Source organism: Pleurodeles waltl, chromosome 5 (genome assembly GCF_031143425.1).
Source record: "Pleurodeles waltl isolate 20211129_DDA chromosome 5, aPleWal1.hap1.20221129, whole genome shotgun sequence".
NCBI classification, from domain to species: Eukaryota; Metazoa; Chordata; class Amphibia; order Caudata; family Salamandridae; genus Pleurodeles; species Pleurodeles waltl.
The window spans coordinates 409,443,921-409,458,221 of NC_090444.1; the positions used below are offsets into that span (position 1 = coordinate 409,443,921).

A 14,301-nucleotide genomic window follows, 5' to 3' on the forward strand; every position below is an offset into this window, starting at 1 on the left:
CGCTGCTTTTTATGAGTTAAGGATTGGACGAGAAGGGGGGGGGGCATATGGATGATATTAGTTCTGTTTTGAAGGTATGATATGATCCAGTCGAGAGCAGTCCCATTTATGCCGGCTTCAGAGTCTTTGTATTAGTCTCATGGTCAGCTGTGTCACAGGCAGCTGAGAGGTCCAGAGGACGTAGTGTAGCAACTCCATTGTGGTCTATTATGATTTTAAGCTCTTCCCAGATGGTGAAGAGGGCACATTCTGCTCTTCCTGGGCAGAATCCAGTTAGGTAGTCTGAAAGTATGGAGTTAACTCCAATGAATTGTGACATCTGAGCGAAAGCTGCTCCTTCTATCAGTTTTCCCAGGAAAATACCATTTGTAATCGGTCTGTAGTTGTTGGGGGTCATGCGGGTTTAGGTTTGTTTTCTTTAATAACGGGCGTATGTTTGCCATTTTATGATCTTCAGTAAAGATTCCTGTAGGTAAAGAATTATTGATGATTCTTCTTATTAGTGAAGCAGACAAGGTAGATAGAGGAATATTCTTGAAGATGTGGTGTGGACAAGGGTCAAAAAGTCAGCCAGAAGGCCTACTTGCTTTGACCAAATCCATAAATTCAGTTTGTGTTATTTATTTGAAGGGGTGCAGAGGCTGGGTTAGCTTACGCTTGTACGGGGTTTTTGGAAACAGGTTGGTGCTGTTGGTTTTCTGTTTTTAAATAGGCGTCCATTGTGTCTGCCTTGGATGTGTAATGATGTGCCATTTTGTCTGCTAAACCTTGAGTAATGGGATGAGTTCTTTCCATGCATTTAGGTTTTTGAAATTTAAGAATTAAAAAAAAAAAAAATTATTTGCAGATGTAGCATTTTGAATTCTGTCTAAGTAGTACCTTTTTTTTTCCTAGCTTTTTGATTGTTGATTTGTATATTCTGGTAGGTTTGCATTGCTGAAGTTTGTCGTGATTTGATCTATGTGTATTGCAACTTTCTGATCTGTGGTTTTTATCTTTTTAAATTTTGTATTTCTCCAAGGTGCTTGTTTTCTTTTGTTTGGTTTTGGTTTCCTTAGTGGTATAAGGATATTGAAAGCTTCCTTTAGCCACTTGTAACGTTTTTTAACAGAATTTATTGTTTGTAGATCTGTTAGATGCTGGTTGTGTTTCTAAGTGTTCAAAATTGAGTTTGTTCCATGGTTGGTAGGTGGATGTATGTAAGGTGGTCTTGGGTCTGTTGATGTGTGGTGTTTTATGTTGGAAAATTACCAAATGGTGGTCTGACCATGTGACTGTTGTGATGCTTTGTTTGAACAGTAACTAGTTCTGGGTTTGCAAAAACGACATCTAGGATGTGTCCAGGTATGTGTGTGGGATTGTGTACAATCTGCTGTAGGTTGAATGTGACTAGGCCAGTGATGATAGCTTTTGGATGGGGCATATTGGGTTTGTCAAACCAGATGTTTAGTTCCCCAAGAATGCATAGGTTGGAGTATAGTGTTAGAAGGTTTGAAACTGTGTCTGGAAATGTCAGGGAATGTAGAATTGCTAAGTGGTTATCTGTAAAGGAGGTGGAAGTTACCAGAGAAAGTTGGTGTAGAGTTGCATCTGGTGCAGAGGGGCTCACAACCTTATATTGAGATGGTTTTTTGTTTTGCTGAGATTTGTTTGTTTGAATATAATAGCTAGTCCACCATCTTTTTTGCCTGGACGGTTTGTGTGATGGTTTGCTAGTGTGTAAGAAGGACTTCATGCAACACCGGGGCCATGTTGTATCCCAACCGTGATTCAGTTATGAAGAGTAAATCAGGTTGTGTGTCAGTGGGTATGTTGTAGATATGGTACTGGTTTTTAGAGAGTGATTGAGCATTTATGAGTAGGCGTTTAGAGATTTTGGTTTGGTGGTGGTGTAATTTTGTTTAGTAGTGGAGTTATCAGTATATTTTAAACTTGTATGAGGTGTCAGTGTTGATTATAACTGTATGAGGATCACAATAGTGTTGTTCTACATTGTGTTCTTCATCCAGCAGGCTTAGAATGCATTTTGTTGGGTCTGTGTTGAGAGTGAGATGGTGAGTTGTTCTGTTTTTGTAGAGTAACCTTGTGTAATAGACATAGGGATGCAAAATTGTGAAGAGTGATATGTTGGGTAGTTTGTGTCTGTTTAGGCCGGAAGGAGTATTGGTTAGGGGTGGTGGTGGAGCATGTAGGTCATATTGTAAGGCTCTAAATTGTGCAATGGATGAGAGGCAGATGAATGAATGTTGCTGTATAAGGGTGTTTGTGGTAGATGTTGGTGAAGTGTGTGAACTTTAGAGTAAAGTTCGTTTTGGATTTGTATTTGTGTAGTCAGGAGGGTGGGCGTGATGGAAAGTTTTTTGAAAGTGTTATTTTGGAGTGCTGGTGTGTGTGTTGTTGAGATATGGATGTAGTGTTTTTTGTGAAGGATTTGTATGTGAGTTACTGCTGGTGAGTAGTGTTTGAAAAGTATAGGGTGCGGTGATATAATTTGGAGAAGAGTGTTGAGTAAGAGGGGATGGACAAGAGTTTGTATTATTAGATTTGATCACTGGAAGAGGTAATGTGTGGTTGGTTAGAGTTTAAGAAATCTATAGTTGTGTGTAATTGGAAAAAGAGGAGGTTTGTGGATAGTGTGATGGAATGCTGAGTATAGGTTTTGTCATGTTAAAAAGGGGTCTGTTATGAGTAAGTAGAGGAAAGAGCTGGTGTTTTGTTTGAACACGGAACTTGTCTGGATGCTTTATAGTTTGGTATGATGTGGCTTTGTGTTTGTGATGTGTGTATGTGTTAGTGGTATGGGAAAGAGTTGTGTTTTGTGAGAGAATTAAGGTTCCATAGTGATGTAGTTGGGGGTTTACGTCTGTATAGGTGGTATTAGTTTGGTTTTGTAGTTATTGTTGAGACATTGAAATCTGTATGAGGTTTGTTTGTGGTATGTAAGTAGAATACCTTTGCTGGTTTTGTGTTTGGATGTTGGCGGATAGGGAGGGCTTAAGGTAGTAGTTGGTAAAGGAGAAATTGGGCAGCATTTCTGGCCCAAGACCTGACCTGGCCCTAACAGGCCCAAACAGGCAACTGCCCTTGTCCTCTCCACCCTTAGCCTCAACACTCGGTCTGAGACGCCCTGAGCCTTAGGCTTAAACAGCCCTATTGGCCAATAGAACACCAGCCCTAACAAATCAGAATCCTAACTCTAAAGCCAGTGGGATACTCGCCCTATTAACCAATCACAACCCTAGCCCTAACAGCCAATAAGAACTGTAACCCTAAACCCTTAGTCCAATAGGAACCCTAGCGCTAGCAGCCAATCAGAACCCCAGCCCTGGCAACCAGTCGGAACAGTCACCCTAAACCCTTAGTCCAATAGGAACCATAGCCCTATTGCCAATCACAATGCAAACCTTAGACTCTTACTCTAGAAGGAAACCCTAGCTATAGATCCAATTAGAACAAAACCCCTAAGCCCATAAATACTAGCCCTAGCAACTAATCACAACAGCAGATGCAACAACCATTAGAAACTTATATAAGGGGCGCAAGTTATCTTAAGCCCAGACGCCAGGGAAAGGGAAGAGGGAGGTGCTCCTCTAGTCTGAATCTCCTTGGGTACAACCAGACACAATGCACACTTCCAAGCTAGCAGATTCTACTTTTCAGGTAAGAGACAATTTGAAACCAATAAAATACCGCTTGTTGCACACTCAAATATATAACTTTTTCAAGCCAAAAACAAGTGGTGCATATCCTTTCCAAGCAAGCATTGGTGGCTCTTCTCATCACACTATATGGAAGTAGTAAAGTGAAATAAACTACTTGCAGGTGATATATTGCAGCGGTACGGTTGAAGTTGTCAGGTTACTGGAAAAAGTACAGTAGGGGACACGTTCAACCCTGGGGCCTCTGAACCTCCAACAGTTTGGCTAAACAATGCAGGCAAAGTCAAGAATCAGTAAAACAGTATACACTGAGCTCATATTTGCCCCATGCCCCCAAACATTCCACTGTTTAAATACAGAGCATGTCAGAAAGCTCATGGTGTTAACTGGGCTAGACCTGCTGTCACAGATGAGCGATCTTTGTGGGGATGGGGGCATGTGTGCACCTAAACAAGGGACATGGGCTCAGTCTTAACTCTTGTAATGTGTTCTAAAACTTTAAGGCTGCAGGTGAGAATGAGCAAGTTGATAAGAACGCAGTCTTCCTACATTGCACAGGGAGGCATTTCCTCCATTAGAATCCAGAAAATGTGCCAGTTGGTCAGTGATGTTTTTCTATCTGTGGTTAGTCATGATAGGCCGATTAAGGACCCTAAAATTAATATAGCCCTATTGCAGTCTCGGTCTCCGTGAAATTAACTTTTTCCTCTTGATGACAATTTCATAAGAGTAGTTCAGCAGCTCTGAAGAGACAAGAATGTCCATGTCCATTGGATGGATTGTGCAGACATGCTGGTGTAGTAAAGACTTAGTACTGTAGTCCCTTGGTTGGTTGTTTTCTGGGGACCTCGAGGTTGAATTTTGTGGGCTGTTTTGAATTGTAGTGGGTCCAAAAGCAGACTTCCTCCATATTGAAGTTGAAAGAGCCTACCTTGGTACTGACAGATTTCCTCATTAGCATCAAAAATGACCTAGTGCATTGATGTTGTGGGTGCGTAGCTTCTTTCTAGATAGAGCATCTGACTATAGAAGTTGTTACAGTGACTTTCAAGAAGACAAAGGGCTAAAAATAAGGCATGTGGGACCCAGTGTCAATATACAGCAGATGGGTGATTTCAGAGGCAGTCAGTATAGGAGGGCTGTATATCAGTCTGCAGTGATATGCCTGGGGGCATAATGAGCATTGTCAAGGCTCCTCACACTACAACCTGTTCCACTGAACTAAATGCAAATGTAGAAAGTGCATTCTGACTGTGATGCTGGTGGAATGGGTATGCGGTGGCCCTGCAGGCTCATGCAGACTCCAGTCCAGTAGGTAGAATAGTTTAAAAAGCTTAAGAGCAAGACACACATCTGGAGTGACCAGGTGTTCTGTCGTGCAAGGGTACAATCAAATGAGTATAGGACCCCAAAGCAGCATTCACCCACAGTCCTTCAGAGGCTTTGGGGACAAGGCACACCCTGATGTGATGGCTGATACACGTTACCAAGATGCAGCAGTCTCTGGCATGCTTTTCCACAGTACTCTGTTGAAGGACATACAAGACTGTTATGCAGATGGGAGGAGGAGAGCTGCCTTTAAATATCTGGTCCGTTGCAGCTTCCCATATTTAATTTCTGTATTCTGATATTCCAAAGCAGGCTTGAGCTACTAGTAGCTCTCCAGCTACCTATTAGTAGCTCTCCCATGTGCAACCCAAGCTACAAAATTAAAAGCTTGTTTGTCGGAGTTAGAATCTGTATACCAAAATTGAAAAGTATGTTTTCAAAATGGAAATGTGTGTATTTTCATAGACCATAAGCTGATGTTTTGAGAAATGGTTCCATTTCCAAAATACATTTAAGTAAGGGGGATTGTGTGTGTGTATATGTGGGGGGTGGGGTCCATTCTGGGGTTGCTACATTACAGACTGGCAGTGACTCCAGTGGCTTTAAAGCTATCCCGGACATAGCCTGTCGTGCACCCACAATCTAGCCCTGCAGCCAAGGCCCCCGATGTCGGGGGCTCTGATGAGAGTGCAGCACTCTCCTAAATTAGGCCCACAAAAGCCCCAGAAACTGCAAGCGAGGAGGCCGCAACCACATCAGCAAGTGAAAAATTATGGTGCCCAGAGGGGTGAAGCTGTGTGTGGTTTGCCGCAGGATAGAAGAAAGGGCATTGGAGGTGGTGAAGTTGATCATGGCCCGCGGGCTGGTTAGGTATTGTGTACCCTCTCCGCTGCCCCATCTGGCGGATTGGCTGCCCAGAAGGCAGCATCGGGCTGAGCGATGCAGAGGGGAGAGTTGGTGTAGGCGATCTGAGGCCCATCAGGTGAGAAGCGCACAGGGGCAACTGACTATCGTCGGCAGACGGCAAAACACTGACCTCATTCTTTCTTCCCCCTACTGCCCACTAGGCCCACGGTGAACGGGAGGAAAGAGTGCTTCTGGTGGCCGTTGTGGGCTATGGCCTGTCAGCTGCAGCCGAGATGGGAGGAGCAGCCTAGCCATAAGCGTGTAGGCTTCAGTGAACGTGCCCGAGATTGCTCCCACCTACTCCTAACGCACAGGTGTAAATGCGGTGGTGAGCATGAAGGGGATATTCCATTCTTCTCCTCCCAAGGAGCCCCCTACGAGTTTAGTACTTTAACGCCATACATAACTACAGAGCCTCAACTGTCACGCCCCCCCCCCCCGACGCTTATCTCGACATACAGTGCCCAGTGGGGCACCTGTGAGTCACAGGGGTGGAAGCTGGAGCAGGTGTGAACTGAAAGGACCCAGTACTAAAGATAGTGTGAGGTAAGTAACTTCTCCTTTTCAATTTAACAAATAGGTGCAAAGAGAAGAGTGCTTATTTGGATTGTTTAAATGTAGATGCTAGTTTGATATTATTTTTTCTTTACATATTAAATATTTTCAAAAGGGGTATGTGTGTGGCTGTAATGTAACACATTTTTTTTTTTTTTTTTAGAAAGGTGATGCTGAGTCAATAGAGCTGTTCGAGATTCCTGTAAAAGATCTCACATACGGCCAGCTTCAACTGCTGAAGGTATTTGGATTTTGAACATTTTTGTGTAATTTCAGTCCGTAAAAACCTTATTTTCAGAATTGTGCAAACAGCAAATTATACCACAACAGAATTCTGTTGCTGTTAGTTACCGATTATCTGTGAGGATCAAGTTAATAAAATAAAAAGGTTTCCAAAAGGTGACTGAGACATTTAAGTAGATCAACCTGCAGAATGTAGTTTAGACTCTGCTATTGATAGCATCATCTATTGTATCACAGTAGCAATGTGAATGAGGTCAGAAGAATAAAGAAATATGCTTGTCCTAGCATCCATGTACATTAAATCTTTGAGTTCAATAAGGAATATGTTACACATTGCTTTACAAGTGCATATATAGGAAGAGAAATGGAATAAAGATTTGCCATTATTACAGTTAGTTATATTGGTAAATTTGATTACACTGAACAGGGCTCGAAAAATCTACTCGACTACTCGCTGTGGCGAGTTTTATTTTGAGGTCGAACCATTTTGTAGATTCCACTCGGCCCTTCTGGTAAGTGGACAAAGAGGTGTTCTGTTCAGTCAAAGTGAATTAACATGCCTTTAAATCTTATTCTTGACACATTTGCTCTGTATCCAGAGACTGAGGTCAAAAGTCAGTTTGTCTTCTTGCAATGCTCATACTTTTCCTTGTGACTGCAGAGTTCACGGATTTTGTAAGGAACTGTCTGACTTATGTGAAATGAAAGTCTTCTGGTATCAGGTTTTTCCTAACATACAACATTTATATAACTAAGTCAACTTTACAAACATTTCAAAATATATTCAGTAGCTGTGAAAGACCAATACACTATATCGTTTTCTCAATAAAGCTATGTTAGTGGGATAGTTTTTAGACATTTCTCTGAAATTTACTGTCTGACGGTGCACTACCACATCATGCTTTAGTAATGTATTTATTTAAAGGGAAGGTTTAAACATAAACTGAGAAACACTCATGCCCTGATGGCAAAGCTATTAGTAAACTAAGAGGCAAGTCATGCATGGATCATGTGTACCCTGTATGTGGGCTAGAATTATTATACATGGAGCAAACATTAAATGTACTTAAACAAAAGGGGATTTTTTTACGGCATAAATGCTGAACTCACATATTTGAAGGTGCACTTATGTGAGAATGAAGAAAAAGGTGATTGTAAAATACAATATTTGCCTAGGATCACACAAATTGAGACCCGTTTACGGGTCAAGTACATTACAGTTAGGTCAAGTAGTTTATTCAAGCTGCTCAACCTGTGGGTCTAGTTACATTTTTATGATTTTTCGAAGGCCTGACTGAATATGTTTGCATACTCCTGCCATCTAGTTTTTGGGCTTTGATGTTTGCAACTTGTTTTTTTTCGAAGAAGTGGTTTGAGTCACAAAGAATAGGGACGCATTCTTCAGATTGTAATGTTCATGGCTATTTGCTCTATTGTTAGATTGTTTTTACTGCCATTGGTTTTGGGTGATTTCTGATCAGGCTTTGTGTTTGGGGATTAGTAATGCTTATCAACAAGTTCCTCTTCAACTCCAGTTATCATGGAATAATCTTCACAGAACCACAATCCCATTTTGTTATCGTTTAAAGGACTTCAACACACATGCTCACTTTATCGCCTTCCACCAGGGCCATGGCCCTGCTCTGGGGCCTTGTCACTGGTGCCTTTTCTATTGAAATGCCGGGTCAGTCGTTTCAGTACTAACTGCCCCCCCCCCCCCCGAAACAACCCTTCCCCCACCCCTGTGGCCACTCCAAATTCCCCTAGGTTGACCTCCATCAAGTCTGCAATTTTTGCCCCCCCCCCCCCAAATAGACAATGGCCTGCCTCAGACTCTGATATAAGAAGACCTTTTGATATTGACAGGAGTGGAGGTGGACCCATCGGAGAACGTAGAGGCTAGATTGAGACGACAGCCCTGACATCCTTAGGGAACGCATAGTCCGTGTTTGGAAGAAGAAGTTGGCCCTTCTGAGGCCCAGCTTGTGTCCAGTTTGGAGAAGAGTTCCCCCTCTAACGAGCCCAAGGTTCAACAGCCCCCAGAGACTTCAACCATGTGTATGGTCACTACCTATTCTCAACCCACGGCCACACAACAACCCAGTGGACAGGCAGAGCATCGCCTCAGTGGGAGTCGAGCATCTAACCCCGAGACTCAACAACAGCGTGCTGGTCCACCCCTACTGTCGGGTCATGTGCGACACCGACAGACACCTTCAGAGTTGACACCTCTCTGTCCTCCAGACACAAAGACTCTGCATAAGTAACAGTCTTCCTCTGAGCTGATGGGCTTTTCAGCTGCAGCATTGAAGGTTACACTGAAACTAGCATTGTAGTCCACCTTGGCATTGAAGCAGCCATCAGCACCCAAGGCCTTGATGTTGAAGATACTGAGGATCCCACTAATGCTAAAAACCCGATTGATGCTGAAATCACCATCAAATGCTGGGTCTGATGACTTTGAGCAGCCTATTATCCAGTGCTTGCAGGAGGAGGAGTTGGATGTTTGCCAAAAGTGGCTTTTGTCTCGCCCACAAACTGGGAAAATCTCCACCAAACTGCCACTGAAGTCACATGAGACTGTCACAGAAGAAGTTGTCCTTCAAGGAACAAATTAACTTTAACCCACACTTTCCCCAAGGTCTTCAGTACTTTTTCTTTAAGGTCCCCAGGAATCTGAAGAGCAAGGTTCCAGGGGTGCCCCTAAACATTATATTTAGGGGTGTTAGAGGACAGTGAACAATGGCTATTGACCATGAGGTTGGCAACACCCTTCCTGTGCCCACTCCCTTTGGGGAAGGGTGCACATTCCTTACCCTATTTGTTATCTTCCTCCAAAGCAAGATGGAGGATTCTGCCAGGAGTGTTTCACCTCAGCTATGGGCACCCTAGGGGTGGTCCCAGCTGGGGTGGACACCCCTCCTTGTGTTTACTAATTTTCCCATCAGACTTGCCACCAAATGTGGGGCTCAGTCTGCGGGCAGCAGGTGGCATCTCCACTAGCTGGAGTGCCCTGAGACAACAGAACAAAAAGCAAGAGCCTTTGAGAGTCACTGCCAAGTGTTGCTGTCCCTGCAGGGGGAGGTGTGAAGCACCTCCACCCTTAGCAGGTTTTCTCCCCAACCCCTGAGAGCACACAGAACCTCACCCCATGGGGTCAGAAACCTGTCTGGTGGTGGCAGGCTGGCACAGACCGGTCAGCCACACACTATGGAGTTTAGGTGAATTTCAGGGGGCATCTCTAAGATGCCCTCTGTGTACATTTTACAATAAATCCAAAACTGGCATCAGTGTGGGTTTATTGAGCTGCGAAGTTTGATACCAAGCTTTCCAGCATTCAGGAAAGCCATCATGGAGCTGCGGAGTTCGTAATGAAAAACTCCCAGCGCTTGTACTCAGTATGGCTACACTGCACTTTCAGGGTCTAAGAATGGACCTAAACATGGTAGAAGCATATTGCTCATGCAACTATACCCTCACCTGGTATAGTGCACACTGCCTTAGGGCTGTGAGGCCTGCTGGTGTGGTGACTACCTATTCCATGGCACCCAGAGAGGGATGTCATGTCGACTTTACCTTTTTCTCCCCACCAACACACATGATCTGCAATGGCACGGTGCTTGTTTGGTGAGGGGTCCCTTAGGTGGCACAATACATGCTGCAACTCTTAGAGGCCTTACTTGGTCACAGGGCCCTTGGTACCATTGTTACCATTTACAAGGGACTTAGTGCCAGATGTAGCAAGGGGTTTTATCCATTCTGTGTCTATGGGAAAATGTGTTTGTACATAAGGCCCTTAGCTGTGTGCCAGAGGTGTGCCAATTGTGGAAGCAATAGTACAGTTTAGGGAAAGAACACAGGTGCTGGGGCCTGGCCACATATCAGGCAAAATGTGTCTATCGGGGGAATAATCATGCAGAAGGGGCACTTTTCTGCAACGTGGACTCGACATTAGAGAAAATAAAGGGCACTGAGACTGCGAAAGCCAAAGGAATGTTAAACACCTGCTTCCCGTGGGACTTCTCTTCACCCAGCTTAACATAACGCTTACAGATCTACCTCTATAGAAGCATCACCCTAGTTTACATCTGAAGGACCATGCTTGCCCAGTTGGAGGGAGATTATACCTTTGTCTCATCCACTGACAAACATCAGACGCATGAGTACTGGAGATAGTCAGAAACGGCTATTCTCTGCCTTTACAGTTCTTTCCTCCTCCGATCCCACCTACGTTTGAACGACTGGCAGAGGATCATTTGTGTCTGCTTAGAGAGGATGTTTCGGCTCTCTTGGCCAAGAGTGTCATAGAGAGGGTCCCAATATATGAAGTAGGCAATGGTTGTTACTCCAGCTACTTTCTGATACACAAAAAGAACAAAGGTATTTGACCTAGTCGGGACCTACTGACCGTAAATCTCTTCCTCAGGAAGTTCAAAATGCTCATGTTGGCTTAGGTCTCTTCTGCTCTAGACCCAGAAGACTGGTTGGTAGCGCTAGACTTACAGGTTGCATATTTCCATATCCCAATCGTTCCGGTCCACAGGCCCTACCTACGGTTCAAAGTAGGTCACAAACACTTTCAATGCACCATGCTGCCATTTGGCCTTACCAGTACTCCTCGGGTGTTCACCAAGGTGATGGCTGTGGTCACAGCTCATCTCCGCAGGTCAGGGGTTTCAGTCTTCCCCTACCTTGACAACTGGCTGTTGAAAGCAAGTTCGCCCCCAACAGTCATCTCCCACCTCCATACTTCGGCGAACCTCTGGCATTCGCTGGGCTTCAATATAAACGTGCAGATGCACCAGACTCCCTCTCAGAAAATCCCTTTCATCTGAGCTGTTCTGGACACAGTGCAGTTTCAGACATCTTTCCAAGCAGCAAGTCCAAGATATTCATGCTATGATACCAGTGTTTCAGCCCATGTCTCAGATTTCCGTGAGAATGACTCCAAGGCTGCTGGGCCTCATGGCCTCCTGCATCCTGCTAGTGAAACATGCCAGATGGCATATGCACGCTCTGCAGTGGGGCCTGATGTTTCAATGGTTGCAGCATCCGGGAACTCTCCCCGACATGGCCCAGATCTTGGAGGGAACTGCAAAAGATCTGCATTGGTGGGTAACAAACTGATAATGAGTCCGAGGCAGACATCACTCTGTTCCCAAACCAGACCTCACAGTAGCGACAGATGCGTCACTCCTGGGATGGGGCTGCCATCGGGGAGAGGTGGAGATCAGAGGACTCTTGTCTCCGGTGGAATATAGGCTCCACATCAACATGTTGGAGTTCATGGCGATCAGACTAGCGTTTAAGGCATTTTTTCCCTCTGTCAATGGGAAATTAGTGCAGGTGTTCAGACAACACCACCGCAATGTGGTCCTGCAACAAGTGGGGCGAAGTGGGGTCGTGAACCCATTTGTCAAGAGGCCCTGCATCTCTGGACATGGCTGGAACAGCAGGGCATAACCATGGTGATTCCACACGTGGCAGGTTCTCTGAATGCCAGAACTGACAAGTTCAGCTGCCGATGTCTAGCAGGTCACATGTGGTATCTCCATTCAGCGGTGGTGCAAGGCTCTTTCAGCAGTTGGGAGAGCCTTGGTTAGATCGATCCGCCTCCGAAGAGAATGTGCAATTTCAACAGTATTATGTGATGGAGCTTCCAGGGTGGCACTTGCTTGGCAACACTTTTTGTTGCAAGTGGAGCTCAGGAATACTGAATGCCTTTCCACCCATACCACTCCTGTTCAGAGTGCTTAAGAAGATCAAGAATGACCGGTCCCATGTAATCCTTATGGCACCGGATTGGGCATGGAGAGGGTTGTATCCAGAGCTTTTGAAAATGACCATTGATCCTCCGATCAGGCTTCCCTTACGGGATGATGTTCTGTCAGAGCAGCACGGGAGGGTCCTCCACCTGAACCTCTCAACTCTGCACCATCATACGTGGAGATTTACCAGCGGCAGTTGACAGCTTTGGACCTTCCTCTTGAAGTCTGTACCGTTATCTTCGCATCCAGGCTTTCCTCCACAAAAACTGTGTAACCTTGACGTTGGCAAAAATTTCTAAGATATTGTACAGAGAGGTCTATAGATCATTTCTCTGCTTCTTTATCTGATATTCTTATTTTCAATCTGTCTTTTGCCCAACAGGGTCCTCTACAGGACACTGAAGGGCTGTCTCTCTGCTATATCTGCCTTTTAGCAGCCCGATAAACCCTCGGTTTTCAAATCCCCTATTGTGAATAGGTTCACTAAGGGGTTATAAATATGTGTTCGGTGGCATGTGTAGCTGCAGATACACATGTTGTGCATAGTCCGCCGTCTGGTGTTGGGTCGGAGTGTTACAAGTTGTTTTTCTTCGAAGAAGTCTTTTCGAGTCACGAGACCGAGGGACTCCTCCTCCTTTGTTCCATTGTGCATGGGCGTCGACTCAATGTTAGATTGTTTTTGTTCCGCCATCGGGTTCGGACGTGTTCCTTTTCGCTCCGGGTTTCGGGACGGAAAGATAGTCATAACTTCAGAAAACTACGTCGGTATTGTTTCGTTCGGTATCGGGTTAGAATAGAATCGACACCGAATCGTGAAGAGCTCCAGTCGCCCCTCGGGGTAATTTCGATCCCCCGTCTGGGCCTGGTCGGCCCGACCGCGTGTAAGATCGACACTGATGGACCGGACCCCGTTCCGATTCTGTCCTAAATGCCACAATAAATTGCCATATACAGACCAACATTTGGTCTGTAACTTGTGCCTGTCGCCCGAGCACAAGGAAGAGACGTGCGAGGCTTGTCGTGCGTTTCGGTCCCGAAAAACGCTCCGTGACCGGCGAGCCAGAAGATTACAGATGGCGGCCACACCGACAGGACAACGAGGGTTCGAGGAACAAGGAGAAGAAGAGGAAGCCTTCTCCATTCATGAATCGGGCTCGGACGAATTCGACGTCGAAGAAACCGTGAGTAAGACGTCGAAGCAAGCACCACACAAGAAAACAGACAAGGCCCAGGGGATGCCACTGCCAACAGGCCATGGCTCAACCCATAAAGTAGGTGACCGACCATCGGCACCGAAAAAGGCCGAACCGGTGCCGAGATCGTCCGACTCGGGTCGAGACACAGGCACGCAGCAATCTCGGGACCGAGACACTGCTGCCGAAAAAGATCGACGCCGAGACAGCGGAACCGAAGCTGCTCGACGCAGAGACAGCGGCACAGAGGAGGATCGACGCCGAGAAGGCTCGACTCCGAAAAAGAGGAAATTAACCTCGGAGCCGAAGACAAGCAAAGACAGTTTCGGTGCCAAAACGACCAGCAACCGAACCGACTGCCAGCTCGTATTCAGAGGAACAATCACTGTCCTCTCAAATGCGCAAGCACAGATTTGAGGAAGAGTTGCAGACCACTGACGTGGACCACACACAAAAGCGGATCTTCATACAAAGTGGGACAGGGAAAATCAGCACCCTTCCCCCAATCAGGAGAAAAAGGAGACTCGAGTTCCAAACACAGGAACAAACACCACAAACAAAAGTGGTTAAAAAGGTAACCCCGCCACCCTCTCCTCCACCTGTAACTCATGTATCACCGGCACAGACTCCGTCACATTCACCAGCTCA

The 14,301-nt window shown here is 45.4% G+C and overlaps 1 protein-coding gene across 5 annotated transcripts in view; it reads left to right on the forward strand.

Moving 5' to 3' along the window:
* GPCPD1 (glycerophosphocholine phosphodiesterase 1) overlaps positions 1-14,301 on the forward strand; it is a 741,593-nt gene that overhangs the window by 523,363 nt on the left and 203,929 nt on the right. For all 5 annotated transcript variants that reach the window (XM_069234162.1, XM_069234166.1, XM_069234163.1 and 2 more), the window contains exon 13: positions 6,613-6,690. In XM_069234162.1, the coding sequence (XP_069090263.1) occupies positions 6,613-6,690 (78 nt within the window). The remainder of the gene's footprint in view (positions 1-6,612; positions 6,691-14,301) is intronic.